The sequence below is a fragment of the Myotis daubentonii genome, chromosome 10 (genome assembly GCF_963259705.1).
Source record: "Myotis daubentonii chromosome 10, mMyoDau2.1, whole genome shotgun sequence".
NCBI classification, from domain to species: Eukaryota; Metazoa; Chordata; class Mammalia; order Chiroptera; family Vespertilionidae; genus Myotis; species Myotis daubentonii.
The window spans coordinates 57,905,822-57,931,619 of NC_081849.1; the positions used below are offsets into that span (position 1 = coordinate 57,905,822).

The 25,798-nt window shown below is 37.5% G+C and overlaps 1 protein-coding gene across 4 annotated transcripts in view; it reads left to right on the forward strand.

Annotated features, from left to right (window-relative positions):
- AHR (aryl hydrocarbon receptor) overlaps positions 1-25,722 on the forward strand; it is a 44,135-nt gene extending 18,413 nt beyond the window's left edge. The window contains exons 3-11 of one of the 4 annotated variants that reach the window (XM_059712481.1): positions 10,480-10,583; positions 10,933-11,022; positions 13,126-13,249; positions 14,214-14,344; positions 16,010-16,212; positions 16,918-17,027; positions 17,233-17,374; positions 18,749-19,952; positions 23,184-25,722. In XM_059712481.1, the coding sequence (XP_059568464.1) occupies positions 10,480-10,583; positions 10,933-11,022; positions 13,126-13,249; positions 14,214-14,344; positions 16,010-16,212; positions 16,918-17,027; positions 17,233-17,374; positions 18,749-19,952; positions 23,184-23,327 (2,252 nt within the window). In that variant the 3' untranslated portion in view covers positions 23,328-25,722. The remainder of the gene's footprint in view (positions 1-10,479; positions 10,584-10,932; positions 11,023-13,125; positions 13,250-14,213; positions 14,345-16,009; positions 16,213-16,917; positions 17,028-17,232; positions 17,375-18,748; positions 19,953-23,183) is intronic. The other 3 variants (XM_059712485.1, XM_059712482.1, XM_059712483.1) reach the window with 3 other exon arrangements.
- Positions 25,723-25,798: the final 76 nt, after the last annotated feature.

Here is a 25,798-nt window from a genome sequence, read left to right on the forward strand (position 1 = left end):
AGTTTAAATAACTTCATGACTGTGATCAATAATAGTTTATTAAGAGAGAGTAGTATGTGGGTAGTTACAATCCAGCCTTTGAAACTGGTTGATCTTCAGAGAAAGAGTAGGTTCCTCCTCTACTGTCCCTCTTCGTGTCAGGATGAGACAGTGGGCACTGGTCTTGCTGACCAATCTGAATAGGTAAGGTAATGTTTTATTGGTAGTAAGAGTAATTTCAGCATATGAAAATTTGAATTAGAGTTCATTATCACCTTTTAAAATACTCCTCATCATATAAGTATTGTGTTAAATTATTCTCCTTTTGGACAGCAATCCCCAGAATTAACAATTTGGGAATAACTAATCCATGTTCTCTGTTGAGACACAAATATCTGAGGTAAAAAGACAGAAAAGTCTTCTTTCTATGAGACAGTAGTAGGGATCAATGGCATGCAGTATTTGATAATTTAGTAAAATATTCAGAGTAAGTATTGCATCATTTAAAATGTAATCATTAACTGTGAAATCTTTTACATCTACCATGCTGTCTGAGTCATGGGTTATTTCGTATGACCCTTTAAAGAGCGAGATGAATAAACTTACTTTGTGGAAAGGAAACCGTTTTCCTTTCTACAAGAAACAGAAAGATGCTTTTGTGCAAGTTACATTAAGTCTGACAAAAGTAAGTGTAGGGATCTGAGTTTCTAATTCCAGAATCTTGCATTTGCAAATGTCATAGGGAATAGTTTTCTGCTTATTTTGTAAACTAGGTAATGTAGGGGAAAATCTGAGTCTTGAATCATTAAAATAATCACCATTTTATAAAGTGTATCATTTGCATACTGGAATATTTTAAATCTCATTAAGTCTAAAATGCTGTGTAAGGAGAGGGTGAGAACAGTTAACATTACGTGATCTAACATTTATTCAACTTCACTGTTTCCTGTGAGGCTTTGTTGACTTTATTTTAAATTAAAAAATATTTGTGCTCTCTTAGTCTTCCTTTGGTAGGTGCTTTAACAGTTCATTTCAGTTCATTGGGTTTTTAAAACAGAGCTATTGTGTTTATTCATCTTTTGCTTGCATGTTTCCCTGGATTTCAGTCCTGTTCTGGTATCTGTAACAAGAACATTATCTTGAAAAACAAATATATCTGTATGTATATATGCCAAGAATGAGCTTGAACAAGCAATAAAAATAAATGAAGTAAAAAGCCGTTTAAGGGTTATTTTATAAAGTTAAATGGGTTTGTATCTGTCACTGTATAAAGTGATTACTGTATTATTGACTATATTCCCTATACAGTGCATTACAGTCTCCATAACTTACTTATTTTATAACTGGAAGTTATACCTCGTATTCTCCTAATTCTAGAAATGTTCAAAGTGGGTTTGTTTGCTTAAAAGATCAACACATTTGAAATCATCAAATAGTGTTCAGTTTCATTTACCCATGGCATTAGCCTTCTTACATTGTAATTCAGCTATGTATTTTTCCCCCAGAATTCACATTGTAAATATGAAACTCTATACTATTTGTGACACCTTTAGTAACTAAAATGATAAAATTTAGAGATTCTTTTGGATTTTAATTTATGAACTTTATATAATCAAATTCATGTAAATTGAAACGGATGAATAAAAAGAATAGCATTTATATGGAGTCAGGTTAAGGTGGTATTCAAATCTTGGCTCTTACACTTAATAATATAAACTCTTTGGATCAGGAATATAATCTTTTTCATCCCATATTCTAACTTAAAGTGTGAAGTTCATTAGATTTTATGAATAAGTTCAATATTTTATGATTTTCTATAGGTTACTTTCATCTCTGAGTGTTTTTGTTTGCTTTGACACATTTTTAAAAAACCAAACAGTGACAAATATATATCAAAGATTTAAACTGTAATTCAAACTCGTTACATCCTTTATTACATGGTTTGCTTCTTTCCTGTCTTTTAAATTTATTACTTTAATGGGTTTTCTCTTTGATTGTTACCAAGTGTTTTATGAATCTAGGATCCTTAATTGCTTGGCCATGAAAGGTCCAGTTGATCATAAATTTATCCTTTATCCTTACTTTGGGGGGAAAGGGGGGGTAATACTGAAAGCCAGCCAACTTTAGGCGATTTTTTGTTTTTATTTTTTCCCAAATACACGTTTTAAATGTCTGTAGTTAAATCACTTGATTTTTTGTGATGCTTTGTGACCTGATTAATGGAAAATTACATCTTCACATTACAGTGTTTTAGAAACTGTGTTCATATAACAATCACTTTAAGGCCTGTAATGACACACATGACTAATTTTTATTTACTAATCTTTTTATGTGTTATTTTTAAATCCTGCCCTTACAGATTTTTTCACTTTTTGATCAACTAGTTTTAATCAGCAGCTCAAATTCATTTATTTGTTCATGGCTGAGATTTAGATTTTGGAGTCATTATAATATAGTTGGACTAATATTTTAAACAGTGGAAGCTTATAAAAATTTCCAGGGGAAAGTATACAGAATAAGAGGAATAATACCAAAGATAAAATGTCTGAATGATGGGCAGAGGTAGAGGAAAGCAAATTTGTGTGTGTGTGGAATATGAAACCATGGTAAGGTGATAATGAGTTCACTTAAAGTTGCTTTCATTTGATGTTTCAAGTTCTTAAATTAGAAGGCCAAAGAGAAAACAGCACATGAAAGTGTAAACAAAAATGAAATTGAAGTCCATACAGAAAAATAATACTAGAGAAAGTAACTTCTGGTTCTTGGTTGTCCATAGAAGCCATCAAACCATTCAGGTGTCAGCAGTGGGTGGTAAGCAGTTAAATTGGCTCAGCTCAACCTATAATTGTCTGTATTGAATCCTTTCTGTTTCTTCTAGCCTTCAATTTGCCCACATGATGTGGGGGTGCCTTTTATGGTCAGTTTTAGAGAATATTTCAGTGTCAGCTGGATTCTTGACAGTGTCCAGTTTCAGGTATCTAACCTGTGTGTTATGAAGCCAGCATTCCCTCTCTTTATCTCAGCGTGGTACAGGGAGAGTGTTATGTAACCAAAGCACCAGCAGGCAGGAGACATGCAGGGAATTCAGTTCACTAATCTTGTGGCCTTAGACAAGACCTTTAACCTTGATGGTCCACGTTGTCTTCGTCTTCGCAGGACAGTAACAGTGCTTGCCTGCCTGATGTTTTGAGTTGGTAGTGGATTTGTCCTAAAAATAAGAGATTTGTGAAGGATATGTTACAATTAAAATTGTTATACCAATGACAAAGAATTTTTGCAGAATAATGATATTTTACTTTTTTTAATGGAGAACTTTGCTGTTGTTGAATATAGGTAGAGACATATGGACCTGATATTAATATAATCTGAGAATCCCTTTGTGGAATTAATTTTGTATTTTAATTTTATATTTTTCAGCCTTTTTGATATAATAGGTAATAATTTATCACCCCCTCTGTGTTTTAGAAGTGTCACACACACTCTAGACACTTTGTTCAGGGACAAGTGACATAGTTTGCTTTGATAAGGGTGGAAAGTATGGTTACAGTATGCTTGCTAAACCAAATATGTTTTCCTTTTTGTTAAATACTGCATTACTTAACCCTACCTAATTTATAAAAGTTTATGTAGTTGAATTTTATAAGTGATAGCTTTGCTCTCTTTAATGCTTATATCAATGTGGGAATGGAATTTAACTTTTCCTTCCAGAAATAATAAAGGAGATGATAAATATTATTATAAAATAAATTGAATTTATAGCAACAATTAGATATTTAAAAGGCTTATGATTTTCCCTGGCAAGACATTTATCATGTCCTCATTCTGTTTAAATGCAAACTATAGTAACAAAATACAAAATATAGTTTACCACATGCCAATATTTCTTCCTCTTGAATTTCTCTAACAATTCAGAGCGTGTTTTCTGGAGAGGAAATACTTGGCTAGTAGGGAGAAATGGAAATCTGAGCTTAGGTGTATAAGGAAGAAAAGTGCCGTACTAGGAAATATGGATATGGTTAAATGCATGTGGGAATAAGACTTGAATCTGTCTGTAATGGGACAATTTGATAAGCTTAATATATTTACACTTAAATCCCATCATCAATTAAAGTTTTACTTGTACTTCATTGATCTTTCAGTGAAGAAATAGTTGACATAATTTTAGTTTATTATCTTAATACTAGAGGCCCAGTGCACAAAAATTTGTGCACTCGGGGTGGCGTCCCTTAGCCTGGCCTGTGCCCTCTCGCTGTCTGAGACCCCTCGGGGGATGTCCACCTGCTGGCTTAGGCCCGCTCCCTGGGGGATTGGGCCTAAGCTGACAAGTCAGACATCCCTCTTGCAGCCTGGGAGCCCTTGGGGCATGTCCACTTGTCAGCGGGGAGAAGGCCTAAGCTGTAGTCGGACATCCTTAGCACTGCTGAGGAAGCAGGAGAGGCTCCCGCCATCACCACTGTACTGGCAGCCGTCAGCCTGGCTTGTGGCTGAGCAGAGCTCCCCCTGTGGGAGCACACTGACCACCAGGGGCAGCTCCTGCATTGAGCGTCTGCCCCCTGGTGGTCAGTGTGTGTCATAGTGACCAGTCATTCCCAGTCGTTCTGCTGTTAGGGTCAATTTGCATATTACCCTTTTATTATATAGGATAGAGGCCTGGTGTATGGGTGGGGGCCGGCTGGTTTGCCCTGAAGGGTGTCCTGGATCAGGGTGGGGGTCTCGCTGGGGTGCCTGGCCAGCCTGGGTGAGGGGCTGATGGCTGTTTTCAGGCTGGCCAAGCCCCCCAGCAGGGACCCTCACCCCATGAGGGTGTGGCCATCCTGGGTGAGGGGCTGATGGCTGTTTGCAGGCTGGCCACAGCCCCCAGCCACCCAAGCTCCCAGTGGAAGCTGGCTAGAAGCAGTTATCTGGGATTTATTTATCTTCTATAATTGATACTTTGTTGCCTTGAGCAGAGCCCACAGCTGGCCAGGGCTGGTGGGAAGCTTGGCTTCCTCCATCACCAGGGCAACCAAGCCTCCTGCTTGCTCCAAGCTCCGTGGCTGCTGGCCGCCATCTTGGTTGGGTTAATTTGCCTATAGCCGCTCTAATTGGTTTGTGGGCATGGCTTGTGTGTGTAGTGGAGGTACGGTCAATTTGCATGTTTCTCTTTTATTAGATAAGATTCCACTGAATGTTCAATGTCACATCTGCACACTTCGGAAGGTGTGGTAATCCCACAGATGGGATTTTAACAAATGTCTGCTTAGTACACAAATGCTCCCCAAGTAGCAGAATCAGCTGGTGGCTTTTTGTAAGAGATTACATTTTCTTTCTATTAACTATCGTGTATTTAATTCCCATGGTACGATGTTAAAGTGTCATTATGCATCTGACTAGGCATATAGTTTTTATAACAATTGACTGTTTTGTAGTACTTTCAAATCTTCATTGTAGATAACATTGTGGGTATCACAGAAGTCCTACTGGATACTCCTTAATACTCTCTGCTTAGCGATGAGAAAATACTCCCCTATTCTTGGTGTGCACTTAGCGTTAGCTTTCCATAATGGTTTGAGGGTGTGTAAACGCAGCATATAGCTGTGAGTTATAGATTCCAGGTCTTATCACCCAGGTACTCCACATGTTATTTTGGCCTTCACAAGAATTTGTCTCCAGATCTATCACTGTCCTCATTTAAAGATGAGGAAACTAAAGGTCGAAGGGAGTTAGCAGAGGGAGACGTGCGGTAAGTGGTTAATAATAGCACACACATTCAGGGTCAGGAGACCTATAATCCAGGCTCTGCCACTTAGAGCTCTATGACCTTGGAAATGGTTCTTAACCTCCATAAATCTCAGTTTCCGAATATATTGAAAGGTCAAGAACGTCCAGTCTCATAGGACTATTATGAACATTAAATAAGATATAATACACATGCAAACGGCTTGACATACAATGTGTGCTCAGTAGGTATATTACTACTGAGGAAATTACTCAGATGCTAGGAAGAGGCACTGATGACAGTCCCCTAGGTCACTTTCTGACTCTTCTGTTGCTTTCTAATCAAGGCATGAAATGGATGTGAAAGTGAGTAGTATTACTATAGCTTCTAGTAATTTTAAGAAGGGAGAGGTAGTAGGTATGATATCTGAGAGATCAAACTTCATGGAAGGCATAAATTACATAGCTGGAGTTGAAAGGCCAGGACATAAAATAAGTTTTCTAAAACATCACATTTTAAATGACAGTGAAAAGGGAGTTCACCCTTCCTGGACTCAGCTTTGCGAAATATTTACTTAAATCCTTTATTGATTATTAACTTTGAATATGAGAGCAACAGAAACATTTGTTTGTTTTTCCAAGTGCCCTCTAGTGATCCTTCCCCAAAACGTACTTGTCACTTTTCCTACTTATGCAGTGGTAATACATATTAAAATATCCTGCCAACATTTAGAATGGTAGGGGCTGCTGTTTAGAACAAGTCTCTTCTTTTCTGTCTCAAGTTCCTGTAATACTTTAATTAAATCTCATTTGATGCTTAATATTTTTGACATTCTTTTCTAGTTCTTTATTTCCATAGCTTAGATTCCCTACTTAAAGGCAGTCTGTCTAATATCTAATTACATTGGCTAATATCCCCAATACAAGGCCAAAAACAAACTGTAAATTACTTTGAGATGAATAGTTTCTTTCATTTCTTATTCATCTTCTCAGTGGCCCAGTAACTCTAGTTGGAACTAACATCAATTCTATTGATTAAAAATTAATTTTAAAAGATCCCTACTAAGATAATTTAGAGAGTTTAAGTGTGTCAATTTTCAAGATTATTTCCTAATGTAAGTTTTAGTTTTGTGTGTACATTTTTATATCATTTTAATAGAAAACTTACTAATATTTGGTATAACTCTTAAATTGTGCCACATACTGGAAATTTTGGAAAAGAAGTGGAGTTAACCCTGACATCATGAGGGTTTTTTAATGCATTTAAGCAAATTTGGCCATTAGAAAGCAAACAGCAATAACAAAACTTACAGAATACAAAAAGAGAAAAAGTCTTTTCAGTGAGAAGAGATTAAGCATTTCCTTTGGTCTTGATTAACTGTTAGATCAATTAATTTACCTCAAAGTATTTTTTTGGCCTAAGGAAATCTGTTCTCTGGCCTTTTGCAGTTGTTATATGCAGAGGCCAAACTTTTGGCCTCTTCTTTCAAAGAGATATGTTTCAGGTTCTGCAAAGGCAAGAACTTGGCATGAGATTCCAGTGTGACACATGCGCTTGATGATTTACCAGAACATATACTTCAAGCAAGAAACGGTTTTATATGACTAGTGCCCCGGTGCACAAATGTGTGTATGGGTGGGGTCCCTCAGCCTGGCCGGCGATCAGGCGCGGTCTGGCCCAGTCCTGATGGGGGCTGGCCGGCCATGGAGAGACCACAGGAGGACTCCAGGGCATGTTTGGCCCGCTTGCTCAGTTCCGATTGGCCACTCAGTCCTGATTGGCCAGACCCCAGCAGCAAGCTAACCTGCCTGTTGGAGCGTCTGCCCCCTAGTGGTCATTGCACGTCATAGCTATGGGTCCAGTGGTCGGACACTCGGTTGGACACTTAGCATATTACGCTTTTATTATATAGGATGCTTTGCTCAGACCGAGAGAAAAGCTGGTTAATAGTAAGTCTCTAGTTTTTCACCAAGCCTCATTATCTTTCTCACATAAGTCTACTGAAATCAGAAGTCTTAAAAGTAAAGTGAGATTCAGTTTTGTTTAATGGTTTCTTATTTAAATATCACAGGTTAAAAGAGAATAGAAAAATGGAAAGATATTGTGGCTATATCTAAATGGTTATACTTTGTAACTAGTCAATCCATAAGCTCCGGAAATGGAGCTAATCATTAAAACTTCCATTTATTGAACATACTAGAGGCCCGGTGCACAAAAATTTGTGCACTCGGGGGGGAGGGGCGGTCCCTCAGCCTGGCCTGTGCCCTCTCGCAGTCTGGGACCCCTCAGGAGATAACGACCTGCTGGCTTAGGCCTGCTCCGGGGTGGCAGAGGGAAGGCCCAATCCCTAGGTGCAGCCCCTGGTCGGGCTCAGAGCAGGGCTGATTGGGGAGTTGGGGCGCCGCCCCCTGTCATGCACAGAGCAGGGAGATTGGGAGGTTGTGATGCCACCCTCAGCCACGATCAGGGTAGGGCCGATTGGGGGGTTGGGGCACCATCCCCTGTCACACTCAAGGCAGGGTCGATGGGGAGGTTGCGGCGCCACCCCCTGTCATGCACAGAGCAGGGCCAATCAAGGGGTTGGGGCACTGCCCGCTGTCACGCACAGAGCAGGGCCAATCAGGGGGTTGGGGCGCCGCCACTCTCACACTCAGGGCAGGGCCGATGGGGAGGTTATGGCTCTACCCCGTCACACGCAGAGCAGGGCCCATGGGGGGGAGGGGGTTGGGGAGCTCCCCCCTATCAGGCACAGAGCAGGGCTGATCAGGGGGTTGGGGTGCCTTCCCCTGTCACGAACAGAGCAGGGCGGATAGGGAGGTTGTGGCCCCACCCCCTGTCACACACAGAGCCGCAGGGCAATCGGGGTTTGGGCGCTGCCCCCTGTCACGCTTATCCCGGTGCTGGGAGGCCTCATGGCTCCGCTGATCCCGGTGCTGGGAGACATATTACCCTTTTACTATATAGAATAGAGGCCTGGTGCACGGTTGGGTGCTGTCTGGTTTGCCCTGAAGGGTGTCCTGGATCAGGGTAGGGGTCCCCACTGGGGTGCCTGGCCAGCCTGGGTGAGGGGATGATGGCTGTTTGTAGCTGGTCACACACCCTTCAGGGTGGGGGTCCCCACTGGGGTGCCTGGCCAGTCTGGGTGAGGGGCTGAGGGCTGTTTTCAGGCTGTCGGGTGACTGAAGCTCCCAACTGCTCCTTTTTTTCTTTTTTTCTTTTTTTATTCTGGGCCAGCTTTAGCTTGAGGCTTGGCTCCAGCTCTTAGGCCTCCGCTGCTGAAAGTAGGTTTCTGGCCTTTGCTTACAATGTTGCGAATCTGCTGGCTGAGTTTCTTAAACTGCCCGCTCAGAGGCCTGCAGCTGCAGGCGGGGAACGTTGGTTTCCTCCGTCACTGAGGCAACCAAGCCTCATGTTAGTTTCAAGCTGCCTGGCTGCTGGCCGCCATCTTGGCTGACAGTTAATTTGCATATCTCGCTGATTAGCCAATGAAAAGGGTAGCGGTCGTACGCCAATTACCATGTTTCTCTTTTATTAGTGTAGATGCCAGGAACTTCACTTACATGCTCATTATTCTTCACAGCAATCCTGCAGGATGGTTGGTTGGTTTATTTCAGTTATCACTTCACATATTAGGAGACAGGCTGCAAGAGCTCACATGTTAAGTGGCAGAGCTAAGATGTGAACTTAATTATGTCAGACACCAACATTCACATGCTTCTAAGTAAGATAATATTTGAGCGTGCTTGGAAAAATTCTAAATAGGTAAATAGTAGTTATTATTTCTGTTCAGCTGTTGCCTCCCAGATACAAATACACACATGCATGTGTGTGCACACACACAATGAGAAAGAGAGATGGGAGGGGGGAAAATGAGAAAAAACATTACAGTATGCCACTGCTAGTAGTAAGCATCCCACCATGCCATCAGCCTTCCTTTCATATATATATAGGGTATCCCCAAAAATGTATATACACTTTGAGTAATTATTAACACCATGGGTTAAATATAAAAAGAAACAAACATCAACTGAGCTATCGGAAAAAGCGTGTGTACATTTTTGGGGGACACCCTGTATTATTCACAAGTAGTTAGAAGATAGTAATGAAGGAGAAGCCATTTTACAAATGTCTGATACTTAGGATTAAACAAAAAATTAATGTGTGAATCCTTATTATGGATGACTTTAATACTCTCTAGTGGGATAAAGAATATAGACTTGAGCCAATGGAAAAACATACATGTTCTTGGATAGAATGATTCAACATCATAAATATGATAATTCTTCATGAGTTGATTTATAGATTTAAAATGCACCCCGTAATAATGCCGACAGTTTTTTACGCCCAATCCAGTCAAGACATTCTAAACTTAATGGAAATATATTTCTTGTAAGGTGGGTGGTTGATTCTTTCTCTTTACCACCACTAGTTTGTTGATGTTTAGAATATTATTTGTAGGTATTAAAATCATTTTTATAGGTTATGTTCTGATGAGCCTTATTTTCATAAGTATATGGGAATGGGAGGAGTATTTATAGCTGCACCATGCAGTTCTTTGAAACTCCTAAGTTATATTCCAAAAATTATATAGGGAATCCATCAAAAATTACTTTTAAGAATCTGTCATCTGAGTTGGAAATCAACCATTGGCAAAGGATTATTTACTGTCATTACAGTACACACCAGTATTTCCTTTTGTGTATGTTTTGTTTGGTTTGGTTTAGTGTATAGAGGTTTTTCCTCAGAGCCCTTGGAAACCACTTATTTGTAAAACTACTTACTGTATCATTGTTTTTCCATAGTTGCATTAAAATCCTCCCCAACTGACAGAAATGGAATCCAGGATAACTGTAGAACAAAATTTGGGGAAGGCCTGAACTTTAATGAAGGAGAATTCTTATTACAGGTAAATTTTAATAAATATAGTTCCTTATAATTAGGATGACAATTGCAAATGGAGAATCCATTCATGGGTTGTTTAATTATTTCCAGTTCATTTTGAGTTAGAAGTCACCCAGCGTCGCATTCCACTTCCATTTACACTGCAGCAGCAAGTAGTGCTCCATTCCCCAGATATGTGGTATGTCTGTGTGTGTGTGTGTGTGTGTGTGTGTGTGTGTGTGTGATTTGTAATCATTTTAGCCATTTTAAAGAGAAGAGTTTTTAGCAATAAAAGTAACAGCCTTAGTTGAAGTCAGTATTTATGAGTGACAATATTAGTCACATTACTGATTTTATAACTTTTTTCTCGGTAGGCTCTGAATGGCTTTGTGTTGGTTGTCACTACAGATGCCTTGGTATTTTATGCTTCTTCTACTATACAAGATTATCTGGGATTTCAGCAGGTAAATATTTATCTCAGGTCATTAAAAAAATTGTACTTTTTATGTATCTTATACTTTAGGGACACAATTGATAATTGCTATATATAAAATATCAAATAAAATGTGCTATAGGATAAAAATTATATATTTTCAGCTAATATATTTGATACTATTAATAATTTACTACATTATGATTTCCTTAAAGCTTATGGAATTTATGGATATTATGTTTCTCCTTTAACTTAAGAAGGAACTCTTATATAAAAGAAACATTCAGGTAAGGGGCAGATAGGGTTTGAATGGGGCAGGCAAGAGGATATTTGCCATCTAATTAGTATGGATATCCACTGGAGGACATAGGGCAACTATGAAATGGAGGAGGTAATATGTAACGGTACAAGCAAAATACCATGGCTTATACCTTTAATTCTGATTTATGGGGATTATGGAAGCTTTCCTGAAGGTAATGGTATTTAAACTAACTTAAAGAAAGTGTAGGATTCAGATGGGTTGACAGTTGTGGAGGGAACCCAGGGAGGAAAAGACAGAAGTACTATAGCTGTCGACTGGAAGTCCTTCAAAGAGGTGAATGTGTCTGGTTTATTTTATGTTATTGAATGAATAGTGAATAAGTGGACTAGTGAGTAAGGTGTTTGATATATTTGAGGGAAAAGAATATGAGATGTGATTTGAGCACAGTTGAATGCTAGGTATACTTATGTATTAATAGTTCCTAAATTCTAACCTGCATAAGACTCACCTGAAGAACTTGATAAAATTTTATAAAATCTTTAGGCCTCAAACCCCCCAGTATTCTGATTCAGTAGATGGAGGCAAGACCCATGCATTTGTATTTCTAGCAAGCTCACAGGTGATGTTGACTGCTGGTTTGAGAAGCACTGTTCACACTAGTATATAAACTGAAGATTAATCTGTGCTCTGTACACAATGGAAGCCACTAAAGGTTTGTGTTAAAGGGAATGTGTATACTCCAATCTGTGTTTCAGATGATAACTCTGGCAATTGTGTAATGGCTGTCATAGAGATGGCTTAATGCTACAACGTCAAGTTCATAGGGAGATTTCTCTAGAGAGCTAAAATAATGGAAACTAGTTGTTACCACAATTTCTGAAGATATTCCTGAAGATAATTTTGCTGACCCAGCCTTAGAATTTCTTTCAGACTTCTTAAATTATGAAGAAAATACATTGATGTCTGTGGAAAGGCCTGTTTGAAACTTAATTACCTAGCTATCTTAATTATTTGATAATGTAATTCCTATCCATCATGAAATAAAGAGATTAGCTATTTCCCAATCTATTTTTTTCCCATATGTATACGTTAGCCTAGATGTTCGTGTCTGACATGGGTGGTGGCTTAGGCACCATTGAACTGCACGTTGTCACTCCTAAGTGGGCAATGATATTAATAGAGTGATTCACTATCAACCATTCTTTTTAGTTGCTTAGTATGGCATAAAATAGAATACACAGTGTTATCACACGGAGTGTTTTGTGAAACTTCCATGTGTCTATATGTACATATGTGATGGATGGAAAATGTATTCAGTACCATGAGTTGCAGTTTAAAAAAAAGAAAAATACTGGTTTAAGGATTAAGGGCTCATCACTGGAATCCATGCTGAGAGGCAAGTGGTGGAAGAAGAATTCTACCCTGGTAAAGGCATATCCCTTACTCTTATGGAGTCGACTTAGAGTAATTCAGTCTATAGAAAACTGTTAGAAAATGAAGAAAATACATAATGAGTACTATTCGGTTTAGAGAAGTCAGAGACAACTGGATATTTCCATAAGGTTTTGTGAAAAATGTAGGACTTAGAAGATCAAAAGGGGATAAAAATATGCAGAATGTAATACGTTGTAGTTAAGGAGTGAAGAAGTGACTTCCTTGACTGAAAAACATTTATGTGGCAAATAACTTCTGGCTTATCAATTGCAGAGCTAGTCTCTTTCTAGCTTTTCCTACCTTGGGTAACTGGAGAGCTTTGCAAGCCATTTGCTTTATTCATCACTAATCTAGCTAGGTTCCGAAATTACTTTAGTATGTCATATTTATTTCTTAAATCGATACTATTATTTTATTTCTTTGTATTTTTTTCCTTAGTCTGATGTCATACATCAGAGTGTGTATGAACTTATCCATACTGAAGACCGAGCTGAATTTCAGCGTCAGCTACACTGGGCATTAAACCCCTCACAATGTACAGACTCTGGACAAAGAATTGATGGTAAGAATGTTTATAAAAATACTTTGGACCTTGACTGGGTATCTCAGTGATTAGAGTGCCATCCCAATACGCCAGAGTTGCAGGTTTGATTCCCAGTCAGGACACATACAAGAAACCAAGGAATTCATAAATAAGTAGAACAACAAATCCATGTCCCTCCCTCTCCCTCTCTCTCTAAAATAAATGAGTAACATTTTAAAAAGGTAGCTTTGGTGTTTTTAATATAATGCTATGAAAAGAGGCAGAGAACCTAAGGGGCAAAGAACTTCTTGGTGAGGGTAGGAAAGTAGTGGAAAGCCATGTGTCTGTACCTGTAGTTCACAGAGAGGCTGGTGAGCTAAGGAATGTTCGTTTTCTATAAAAAAAAAAAGTGAATGATTTTTTTATTTTGTTTATTTGTAATGATTTTTATTTGCTGTTAATAAAAATGAATATATCTAAGGAATATTATGACAGCCATTGATGACTATCAAGTGGGAAAGTGTTGCCATACTCAGTAATGCATTTTATGAAATTACTCATACTGTTGTGAAAGATGGGAAGGAATGTACAAGCTCAATTCTGGAGTGTGTGTAAAATGTTCTGTGTTTTAAAAGGCACACAATTAAGAAAAAAGCAAACTAGCATATCCAAGTATTAAAAAACACACAAAAAAACCTTTTCTCAATGCAAGCAGTGTTTCCAGAAGTTTGTGGAAGTGTTAAAAAAGAAAATAAAATGGCATTGAAAGTGAGGAAACTGTTAGCAGTAATTGGTCAGTAGAAATTTTAAAAAACTGAGTAAAGTTCTGTGAGATAAAAGTGATATTCAGTAAATTTTAGTTTCTTTTCATTAGCTCCTTTTCTGAAAATGATTATCTTCTTGTACAGACTCCAATTTAGAAATTAACATAAATTTCAAGTATCTAAACACTTAATTTTACAGCAAAGTGGAAAATAAATTTGTGTTGCTGTTATTTCTCCAGAGGCAAATGGCCTCCTCCAGCCAGCAGTCTACTATGACCCAGACCAGCTTCCTCCAGAAAACTCTTCATTTATGGAGAGGTGCTTCATATGCCGATTGCGGTGTCTGCTGGATAATTCGTCTGGTTTTCTGGTAAGGTGCAAAATCTTACGGCCCTGTCATTTACTACTAAGTTATATAAATAAAATAGTTTAAATGAAACAGATATTCTTTGGTTATATTTGAGTTTGGCTTTAAAAATCTATTTCATCAAATAATTAAGAAAAATCACTTTTAAAATATCATTATTTGTGATTTTTGAATCTTTTTCTATAACTCCAAAACCTCACAGATTAAGGGAAATAACCTAGAAGCTTGTCTTTTGCCTTCTTTTAGGACTTTTTAGGTATATGATGAAGAACTATGTAGCTCTTCTTTAATAGCAGAATGCTTACTCCCTTTGGATATAATGCCTTCTAGACAGAGAAATTACCCTGGCCTTTTCCACATGCCTAAGATAACTGCCACGTAGAAAAGTGGTTGTACAGTCATGATTGCAGAATCGTATGGTAGGATGCTGTTGCATGGTCTGAATACCTGGGTAGGATAATTACAGAGCAGTTTGGGCAGGGTACTGAGATACTCCAGAAGAGAAAGTGCCCAAATCAGTTTGGGAGACAGGTCTTAAATTTTAAATGGGTTTTCTTACTGCAGGACTTTTCAGAGCCTTTACCAAAGGTACATATTATGCTGTCGCCTCAGTGGAGAGGATCATTGAACCCTTTGTTAGAAGGTCTAGTTCCATTCATCTTAGAGCTCTTCATCAAATTGCAATAATTTGGCTTCCTAGGCTGCCTATGACACATGAAAGAGGCATGCAAATCTGTGTCAAAACTTGCCCTGTTGTTTATTTAGAAAATAAAGGGCAGCATAGCTATCCCAAAGTGTACCCCCCAGAACATATAGTACACCCCACCAGCACAGGAGAAAGAGACTACAAGGTGTAGTGTATATTACTTTTGTGAAATATCAGGAATTTGAAACAATCAAATCTTAAACATTAGCAAACAATGATTTTTGTGTTTATGTCATAATGTTGCTGACCCAGAGTTAGAATTGTTTTGGGATAGTTTTCGTAGTAGTGATGATCAATTAGTATGTATTTTCTGAGATGGAGTATGAGTGTAATTGGGTCTTTTCTTTCTTGTGCTGTTGTCATACTGATATTAGAATTATTCCTTGGCCTGGTTATTACTGTTTTAAACAACTAAATTGATCATGCTCCTGCTTCAATTGCCTTTGTTTCTTCTGTCTTCTATAATTAGTCTCTATCTTTACTCTGATAGAACTCTGCATGCTTTGTGATTACATGAGTCATTTTAATGTTTTAATAAAACTATTTTATCTTTATATGAAAGATTCCCATGTGCTATGAAATATACTGTGAGCTGTGGAATATAGTTCATGTGTGTTTGAAAATTAGCATGTACTTGATCACCATTTATTCATTCAGGAAATATATATTGAGTGCACGGTGTACACGGAGCTGTGCTAGGTGTCAGTGATAGGACGCTTGCACACTTAGAAAATGATACAGGTGTTCTTGTTGTGACCATTAAAAAGCCAGGAGTGCTTCATCTCTCTGTCCCTTCAGAACAGTCCTCATACTACTTTGGGATTGTTTTCCTATGGGGAAAGGAATGAAAGAATGTAGCAGTTGTCAGCTTCAGGAACCTTAGATGTGGCCAGGACTGAGGCTTTTCAAAAGGAGTGATTTTAAACTGTTAATTTTAATGAGCTATCTTTTGTGTTTTTAAGGCAATGAATTTCCAAGGGAGGTTAAAGTACCTGCACGGCCAGAACAAGAAAGGGAAAGATGGTTCGGTGCTTCCCCCTCAGTTAGCCTTGTTTGCCATAGCTACTCCACTTCAGCCGCCCTCCATACTTGAAATCAGAACCAAAAACTTCATCTTCAGAACAAAACACAAACTAGACTTTACACCTACTGGCTGTGATGCCAAGTAAGTAACACTTTTCCAGTTTTGTTTTTATTAGAGGTATATATTGTACAATGCAGCAAGTCTCTTATGGAATGTAATACATATAGTGCAGACTATAATATTGTACATTATTATAGTAGCTGTCATTTCATACTTTTTCAGTATCATCTTCCTTTTAAAATAATTTCAGGTTCATCAAATCATCTTACTCTATAATTTTTTTATACCACCTTCCCCAATTTCTATGTCATAACCATGATGATTGTTAGTTTATTTTAAATTGTACAAACTTTATTTGAATTTTAGCCCTGGAAGTTTAGTAACTTCCAGAGAATTATGTTTTGATATGTGAATGCCTAATATCATACTCCATGTCATTGCCTTTCTCTTTTCAAATATGGAAATACAGAGATGTTTGAAAAACCTGCCCCTTAAAAATGGAGTACAAACATTCTAGATTTTTACTAAAGGTTTTGTTTTCCTATATAATCTGCTCTGTTAGATTTATCTTTAACTTTTTTATGGTCTTTATTCAGGAGAAGAAAATGGTCTAAAACTGAAATTTGCAGCCATAAGCAAAAGAGAGCAGTTACATAGATTTCCACCTGCTAATTTAAAATTCTGAGTGTCAAGTCAAACCTATTGCAGCAAATAGCATATAGCTGATACCATTTAACATGAATGAAGTAACATCATTTCAACTTTATTCCTTTATCTTCTTAACAGAGGAAAACTTGTTTTGGGCTATACTGAAGCAGAGCTGTGCATGAAAGGATCAGGGTATCAGTTTCTTCATGCTGCTGATATGCTCTACTGTGCTGAGTACCATATGCGGAGTAAGTTGCAGTTCCTTGTGAGCATGTTCATAAAAAGGGCATATACCCTAGTGCATGTTTCAGGAAAATGTTTGAATATTTGTCTACTCAATATCATACCTTTATGATTAACTGCTCTGCAGCTGCCACAGGAATATCTAGTAGTTTATCTTTGGTGACAACTATGTCAAATTTGGGTTTGATAATTTTTTAATTTTTATTTTAGTGATTAAGACGGGAGAGAGTGGCATGATAGTGTTCAGGCTTCTTACCAAAGGCAACCGATGGACCTGGATCCAGTCTAACGCCCGCTTGGTTTATAAAAATGGAAGACCGGATTACATCATTGCAACTCAGAGGCCTCTAACGTAAGCACAAAGACGTAGAATGCTTGCTGTCGTTGTTAGTAACACTTTAAACAGTCCTGCTTAAAAACTTCTAAACGTAAATAAACTGCAAATAGAATTGACAAACTTTACTGAACAACTAAATATGTAGATCTATGGAGGAGAATAAAGAAAACTTCAGGGTTTTATCTTGGGTATATGAGGAAAGATGAAAGTGTAGTGCCGTCTGTAAAGTAAATATATCATTGCTTTGCTTAACATAGGTTTTCTAAGAAAGCGTTGATTTTGAGGTTTCTTACATATTCTGGAAATGAGTATTTTGTCAAGTATGTGCATTGTAAATTTTCTCTAGAGAAGTGATTTTGGTAGGTGGCTTGAGATAAGAAATCAAGGTCATTTTTTTCCTTTTTACATCTATTAAAGCCCCACAATATTTATGAAGCAATGCCTCCAGCCATAATTTACAGTGCCACAAAGTTTTATGTTTATATTTTAGGTTGTAGTAGGTAATTTTTGCAGGGGAATCATAAACCTCCCAAATCATCCCTGGTGAGTATATTAATGGATTAGGGTGCATTTTAGGATTAAAATGAAAGCTTGTCTACTATTTAAAAGCTGGATATATATGTTCAGCTGATCAGTAACATTTATTGAAAATGCTATCTTTCCTCTACTGCACTGCATTTTGATCAGATGATGTGTTTGTGGTTGTTTACTTTTGCAATCAAAGCACATTTGATATCTAAGTGTATGCCTTCCATTTTGCTTGTTTAGGATTTTTTGTTCTTCAAGATTGCCTTGGCTCTTCTTGACCACTTTATATTTTCATATACATTTTAGAAATAATTGTCAGTTCCCAACAGAAAATCTAAAGGGATTACAGTGTAATCCTAAAGCTGTATTTGGGATTACACTGAAACTATAGCTCATTTTGAGATAATTAACATTTTTATAATACTTAATATTCCAACTCATGAACACGGTGAATGTATGTACATATACTTAAGAGAACATGGTTATGTAATATTTACCTATGTCTTTATCTCATTGGCTCTTGTACATCTTATTAATACTATTCCTTGATTAGATGTTTTAAATGATGTATACACATACATAATTTTCATATTGTGAATTATGCTAATCTTTTCCTTTATAGCTTCTGACTTGTGTTTTATTTAGAGATATCTCCCCCACTCATATTCCCAAATTCTTGCAGTTTGTGTTTATATTGGGATCTTTGTTCTAATGACTATACTGGTTTTTGGGACAAATTCTAAATCATTTAAATTTTTCCAAAGAACAATTTTATGGCACAGAAAAACACATGTCAAATAAAAAGTATTTTTCCCTACTGTCAATTACAATGTATTTTCCTTGCTGTTTTTGTAATTTTAGAGATGAAGAAGGGACAGAGCATCTAAAAAAACGAAATATGAAGTTGCCTTTTATGTTTGCCACTGGAGAAGCTGTGTTGTACGAGACAACCAACCCCTTTCCTCCCATGATGGATCCCTTACCAGTAAGGACTAAAAATGTTGCTAGTGGAAAAGATTCTGCTACCCAGGCAACTCTCAATAAGGATTCTCCCCATCCCAGTTCTCTCTTTAGTGCCATCATGCAACAAGATGAGTCTATTTATCTCTGTCCTGCTTCAAATAGTGATCCTTTCGAAAGAATTTTTTTAAACGAATCTATGGACAAATGCAATAAGTGGCAGGACAGTATTGCACCAGTGGGAAGTGATATCCTGGAACATGAGCAAATCGATCAGTCTCAGGAAATGAACCCGACACTTTCTGAAGGTCATGGAGGGCTCTTCCCGGACAATAACAACAGTGACTTGTACAGCATTATGAAACACCTAGGTGTTGATTTTGAAGACATTAAACACATGCAGCAAAATGAGGAATTTTTCAGAACTGACTTTTCTGGTGAGAATGACTTCAGCAGAGACATTGACTTAACAGATGAAATCCTAACGTTCGTCCAAGATTCTTTAAATAAGTCTACCTTGGCATGTCCGGGTTACCAGCAGCAACCGTCCAGGGCACTGAACTCAAGCTGTATGGTCCAGGAGCACCTGCAGTTGGAGCAGCAGCAGCAACTGTGCCAGAAAATGAAGAATATGCAAGTCAATGGCATGTTTGCAAATTGGAGCTCTAACCACTCTGTGCCTTTTAACTGTCCTCAGCAAGACCTACAACAGTATAATGTCTTTTCAGACTTACCTGGGACAAATCAAGAGTTTCCCTACAAATCTGAGATTGATACTATGCCTTATACACAGAACTTTATTCCATGTAATTCGTCTGTGTTACCACAACAGTCCCAGGGGACACAGTTAGACTTTCCCCTAGGGAATTTTGAACCATCCCCATACCCTACTGCTACTTCTAACTTAGAAGATTTTGTCACATGTTTACAAGCTCCTGAAAACCAAAAGCACAAACTAAATCTACAGTCCTCCCTAGTAACCCCACAGACATGTTATGCCGGGGCTGTGTCCATGTACCCATATCAGCTGGAACCTCAGCAGAGCAATGCGGCTCAGATACAGTACAGTCCAAACATGCCAGGCCCGCAGGCATTTTTAACCAAGGTAAGGATGTTCTCAAACGATGTATTTATCATGTAAGAAGAATCACTAAAAGGGTTTATTTAATGTCAGGACTGATTTAATTATCTACAGCATTTATATCAGAACATTTCTAATTATGTCTGTGACTACTTTTTTTTTTTATAAGCCAGTGCTTTTCCAGTATGTTATGAATGCAAGTATATCCTATTTAGCTGAGTTGTAAAGGAGAAAGAAATCAGGGGCTGACTATGTCCTTAAGTTACCCAGTAAAATTAGTTTCAAGTATATTGTTTAGAATAGAGATTTTGGTTTATCTTCCTTGATTTTTAAAAATAATTTTCTTTGTGTTTTGGATATAGTTGGAATTGAGTTAAAAGATATTTCTTTGCATGCCTTTGCCTCCGAAGGTCCCTGGAATTTAGTCCTAGGCTCCTTGGTTCTCTAGCAATCTCTCTGTCTTATCTGCCACAGCCTCCTTTTATCCCATCAGATGAATTGTTTTTTTTTCTGATGTTCTTAAAGGGGCAATATGGCTAGCTTTCTACCACGGAACTTGAGGTTGATGTTGTATTTTTACTGTTTAAATGTATCATCAAAACCCTTCTAGCAGCAAGCACACTAAAAAACAATCACTTCAAAAATAAAAAGTTAACCTGATTATATCTGCTCTCTCTGACCGCCCAGGAATAAAGTATGTTTGCATTTATGCTTTTCCATTATAAAATAGTTCATTTAAAAATGTATTTAATAGTTTAGTTTTGAAGAAAATCCTGACTAAAATTAAGTTCATTGTTATGTAATAGAAAAGGGCAGTGAAGGTTTTCCTTAGTCTCATTCCTAACATCCTTTAGTTATAGTCTATTTCACAACATTGCTGTGAAGTTAATCATGAGTCGGTACCTTAACTCATATACTCTTGAGTAAGTGATAGAGAACTTGTGTAATATTACATTTTGAACAGGGCTTGCATCAGCTCATGAGTTCTCTACAGTGATCCCTTCACTACTTCTTAATGAATAATAAGAATTCTGTAGACCTGTATCTCTCCCCCTCTCTGCAGGGTAGCCACTCTGTATGTGGCTAGTCCCAGACAAGAGGTACTAAAAATATTCTCCAATTTTGGAGATTTAATTTGAAAAAAGAATATTGAAATGATGAATTTCGGCTATATTAGGTTAAGGAAAATATATTAAAATTTCACTTTTTAATGTGGCTCACATTTCCATTGAACAGCACTGCTCTAGATAATACATTTAAAGAGAATTGCTGGCACATGTTAGACTGATGAGAGTAATTTATTTAAGAGCCAACATTCTCTGGGCAAATAGTATACCTTCCATTTGAAGACTTGACAGAGTTGCCATCATTGAAGATTTAGATTATGTGATTATTACTATATATTAAATATATGTTTTGAAGGATCTTTGAAGTAATCAAAATTTTGATTACTGAAGCCTAGTGTTAAAGGTAGATTTTATTTGAAGGAATTATGGGTTTGGTTTTAATCTGAAAGTTTCTATAACTCTCACTAATTATTTAGTCTAAAGGCTCTGTGATCTATAAAACACTATAGAACTATCTCTGTGTCCATCTCCCCCCCTCCCCCAGTAGCAGTTATAATAACCAGACCAATCCTATCTAATAAAACAGAAAAATGGTAATTGGCGTACGACGATACCCTTTTCATTGGCTAATCAAGGCTATATGCAAATTAACTGCCAACTAAGATTGACAGTTAACTGCCAACAAGATGGCGGTTAATTTGCATATGTAGGCACAACGCAGGGAGGTGAAAGGGAAAGCCAGAAGAAGCCCCCTGCCACTGACAGTGATCAGAAACCCAGGGGGGAGATAAGAGCTGGGGGGCAGGGCAAAGGCCATGATCGGAGAATCAGGCGCCTTTTCCGCCCTGGCCAGTGATAGCAGGAAGTAGGGGTGGAGCCAGCGATGGGAGCTGGGCACGGTCGAAGCTGGCAGTCCCAGGAGCTAGGGGTCCCTTGCCTAGGCCAGAGGCGTTAGGCCTGGGCAGGGGCGGAGCCGGCAACCACGGGGAGCTGGGGGCCCCCTGCCCAGGCCTGACACCTCTGCCGGAGGCCTCAGGCTTGGGCGTGGGGTGGAGCAAGCGATCAGAGGGAGATGGGGGTCCCCTGCCCAGTCATGATTCCTGAGCCAGAGGCCTCAGGCCTGGGCGGGGGCCAGAGCCAGTGATCAGGGGGAGATGGGGGTGTCAGGCAGAGGCGTCAGGCCTGGGCAAGGGGCCGATCAGGCGATAGGAGGGTGATGGGGGTCTACGCCTCTGGCCGAGGCATCAGGCCTGGGCTGGGGGCAGAACCAGTGATGGGGGGAAATGAGGGTCCCCTGCCCAGGCCTGACGCCTCTGTCAGAGGCGCCAGGCCTGGGCAAGGGGCCGATCCTGCGATTGGAGGGTGATGGGGGTCAACGCCTGAGGGCTCCCAGTATGTGAGAGGGGGCAGGCTGGGCTGAGGGACACTCCCCCCCCACACACCCAGTGCACGAATTTCGTGCACCGGGCCCCTAGTTTCATTATAAGAAGGCAAGAAAGCATTTTAATAACTTGATTCTGAAATTAGGACAGTAATCATAGTGGTCCTAATTACAGAATCAGGTTATTAATTAAAAGTATAGTACAAATAAGAAATTGGTTTAGGATATCATACCCATGGTATAATATTTTATGAGTAGTAGGAAATACTTAGGTCATCTGCAGTTCCAGTGTAGTAATCTCAATAAATTCCCTGGTCCCCAGAATTTGAGATGAAATCTGGTCAAAGTAAACTTATTACAGAAACTATACATTGTGGGGCAAAAGTAGGTTTATAGTTGTTCAGATGGAAAATAATACAAGAATAAACTGTGTTTCACGTACTCACAAATTGTATACCTACTTTCACCTCACCCCACATTACTTATTTATTACTGTTACTTTTTGATTCATAAGTTTTATCCAAACTGAAGGCAACACCTGATCAGATGCTCTCCGGATATATGGAATGCCAAATCTGAAGTCACACAGTTACACTACTCATCTATTAGAGAAACCAAAAGGTTAAAAATGTGCTAATATATGTGCTCCGTATGTTTTCATTGAATGAATTAAAATTTAGCAACAATACAGTAATTTGAAGTTTAATATCATGTTGGGTGAAGATTTTAAAAATACATTTTAATTTTATTTAATGATTAAAGATACTTTAAAGATCCATTCTAATAAATTGCTATTTCTGTTTTCAGTTTCCAAATGGAGTTTTAAATGAAATCTATCCAGCTGAGTTAAATACTATAAATAACTCTCAGACTACCACACATCTTCAGTCCCTTCACCATCCATCAGAAACCGGACCTTTCCCTGATTTGACATCAAGTAGATTCCTGTAATTCCAAACCCAATTTTTACCTTGGTTTAAAAGGTGGAAGATTACAGTTACTAAACTGTCAATGTTGAACATCAGCAAGTTCACATGGAGGCATTGATGTATGTTGTTCCCACTGTTATTGCCAAACCACATTTTAATGTTTTTCAAAGAGGAATTAAAAACATCAAAATTACATAGACTGTAATCATTCGAATAGAAAGTATGTGCCACAGGCTGGTGAGATACCATCTACATTTCACATTCTGAGCACCACAAATTGTGCAAAAGTATTCACGGGAACTTTAAGACTCTTAAATAAGAAAGTTTTCTCTATTGGAATTATTTGTCAGTATAAAAAGAAAATGCTTTTGAGTTTTCAACTTATGAACCCAAAGTTACCAGAAGTATACTATTTCTCATATTTTTAGGTTCTGCATTTATCTCATGTTAAAATACATAAAATAAGTGGTTTGGTGCTTCTTCATTGTTAATGTAAGTGCCTCAAAGTTTTTTTTCTACCTATAACACTGTAGGATGTATATTTTATATAAAATAATGCTTTTTTTAAAAAACTAATAACATTTTACACAAATAGTATTTGCATTTCTTAAATTCAATCATTTTTATTAATCTAGGCATGTGTTAACTGCACTACTTACCCATTTTCTTCAGGTAAAGAACAAATAATGATTAAAAAGATAATTATTTATTATATAATCTAGTTGCTTCAAGACTGTAAATGTTGCTCTGTGCCTTACACTGAAAAAATTTTAAGTAAAATGTCTTTTCAGGTTATTTTTTAATTATTATGTAAATATTAATAGCAGCACTAAAATGTCAACAGTGTTTTCAGAAAAAGGATATACCACCCTTTACCTCTGCTAACGTCTCTACCCTGGTAGTTGAATGGTGCGGCATGAAAATCTGCTGCTAAAGTGACCACGTTTCTCAACCTACAATGAAGAGCAGGAGCTTGGTTTCTGGGCCATTGAGTAAATTACAGTAAAGCACCCATTTCAATGTGTGTACATTTTTCACAAACTGTTTTACATCTGTAACCTTTTAAGATAATAGTATGTTGACTTTATAAATTTCACTTCTTAGTACAGTGAAAGCTATTTGTTTTTCTCATATTTGAGGAGTGTTAAGATTGAATATAGCAATGTTTGGTGCAAAGTATTGCTATGAATGAAATGAATGGTGCATTGTATGCTTTATAGTGAACAAAATTATTTGTAAAATATTTTGAATTTTTCATGTAAAAATATTTTATATGCACATAAATAAGTTGAGTTTTACATATTTTATCAAATAGTGAATGCAACCCATTTAAGTTGGTATTAAAAAAATAATCGTGCAATTTTATTAATTTCAAACATTAGGTTATTTCTATGGTAGAGTGATCTTTATTATCAGTAAGGCAAATTAATCACCCTACTAACTACTGTCCTCAGGTGATTTAAAAGAAGTGCCACCATCTGACATTCTTTTATTCAACTGTGATGTCAAGGGTGTAAGACAGATCTTGCATTTATTATATAAAAACATGATGGAATCCTAAGCTGAGATGTAGGATTAACATACATTTTTCTTCCTTTTTTTGTGTGTAAGTTAATGTACATAAAAGTTCCTTCAGACAATATGTATGTCAGTCTATGCATTTTCAGTCAAAATTTTGAATCTGTAGAATCAATGTAAGTATTGAAAATAACAAATTGGCCTAAAACATTTCATATTTTGTTTCCAGCATGAGGTGTCATTAAAGATTTAGTCATTAGACCAGAGGGTCTAGATTAATAATCCATTTTTACATTAAAACTTTTCATTGAAAGTCTTACAGCATTTTTGTTAGTCTTCCTTTATGTCACTGGATGTACTGTTTCGTGGAAGATAGGCTTTTAAAATTGTGAATATGGTGGCAAGCAATTATACACTTATAAAATTAAAAATTTTAAAGTAATATTGTATATTTTTATCTCCATAAGATAACTAAAACTTATCTAAGAATAAAATCACAATAAACCAAACCAAATACATCTTTGTCTGCATTGCTGAGTTGCCAAAACGAAGAGAAAACCCTATGTTGAGAGGTTTCTTTTTAGATGGTATCCACTTCTAAGAACCTGGATGGGTCTGATTTGAACTTTTCCTGTACAAGTGGTTCTCACAGTACCTGAACGTGTACCAGTGTTCTGCTGTATTATGAAGCTTTCAATCATTACTATGCACAGATGTAGTGTTTTTCAGTATTACTAACGTAGTTAAATGCTTTCAGGGCTTTTGTCTTTCCTTCTAAATGTTACTGCTTTACATATGCCATGCATACATTTTTTAAAAAAATATGATTTATAATATCCTTACTATTAAATAAAATTGCATGTAATAATATATGGTAATAAATAATCACCAAATATTGATATTGTTTAATGTAAATTCTGGTTCATATAAAGGATGTTAGTATTTATTGTATAGTATTATAACTATGTTAAAGGC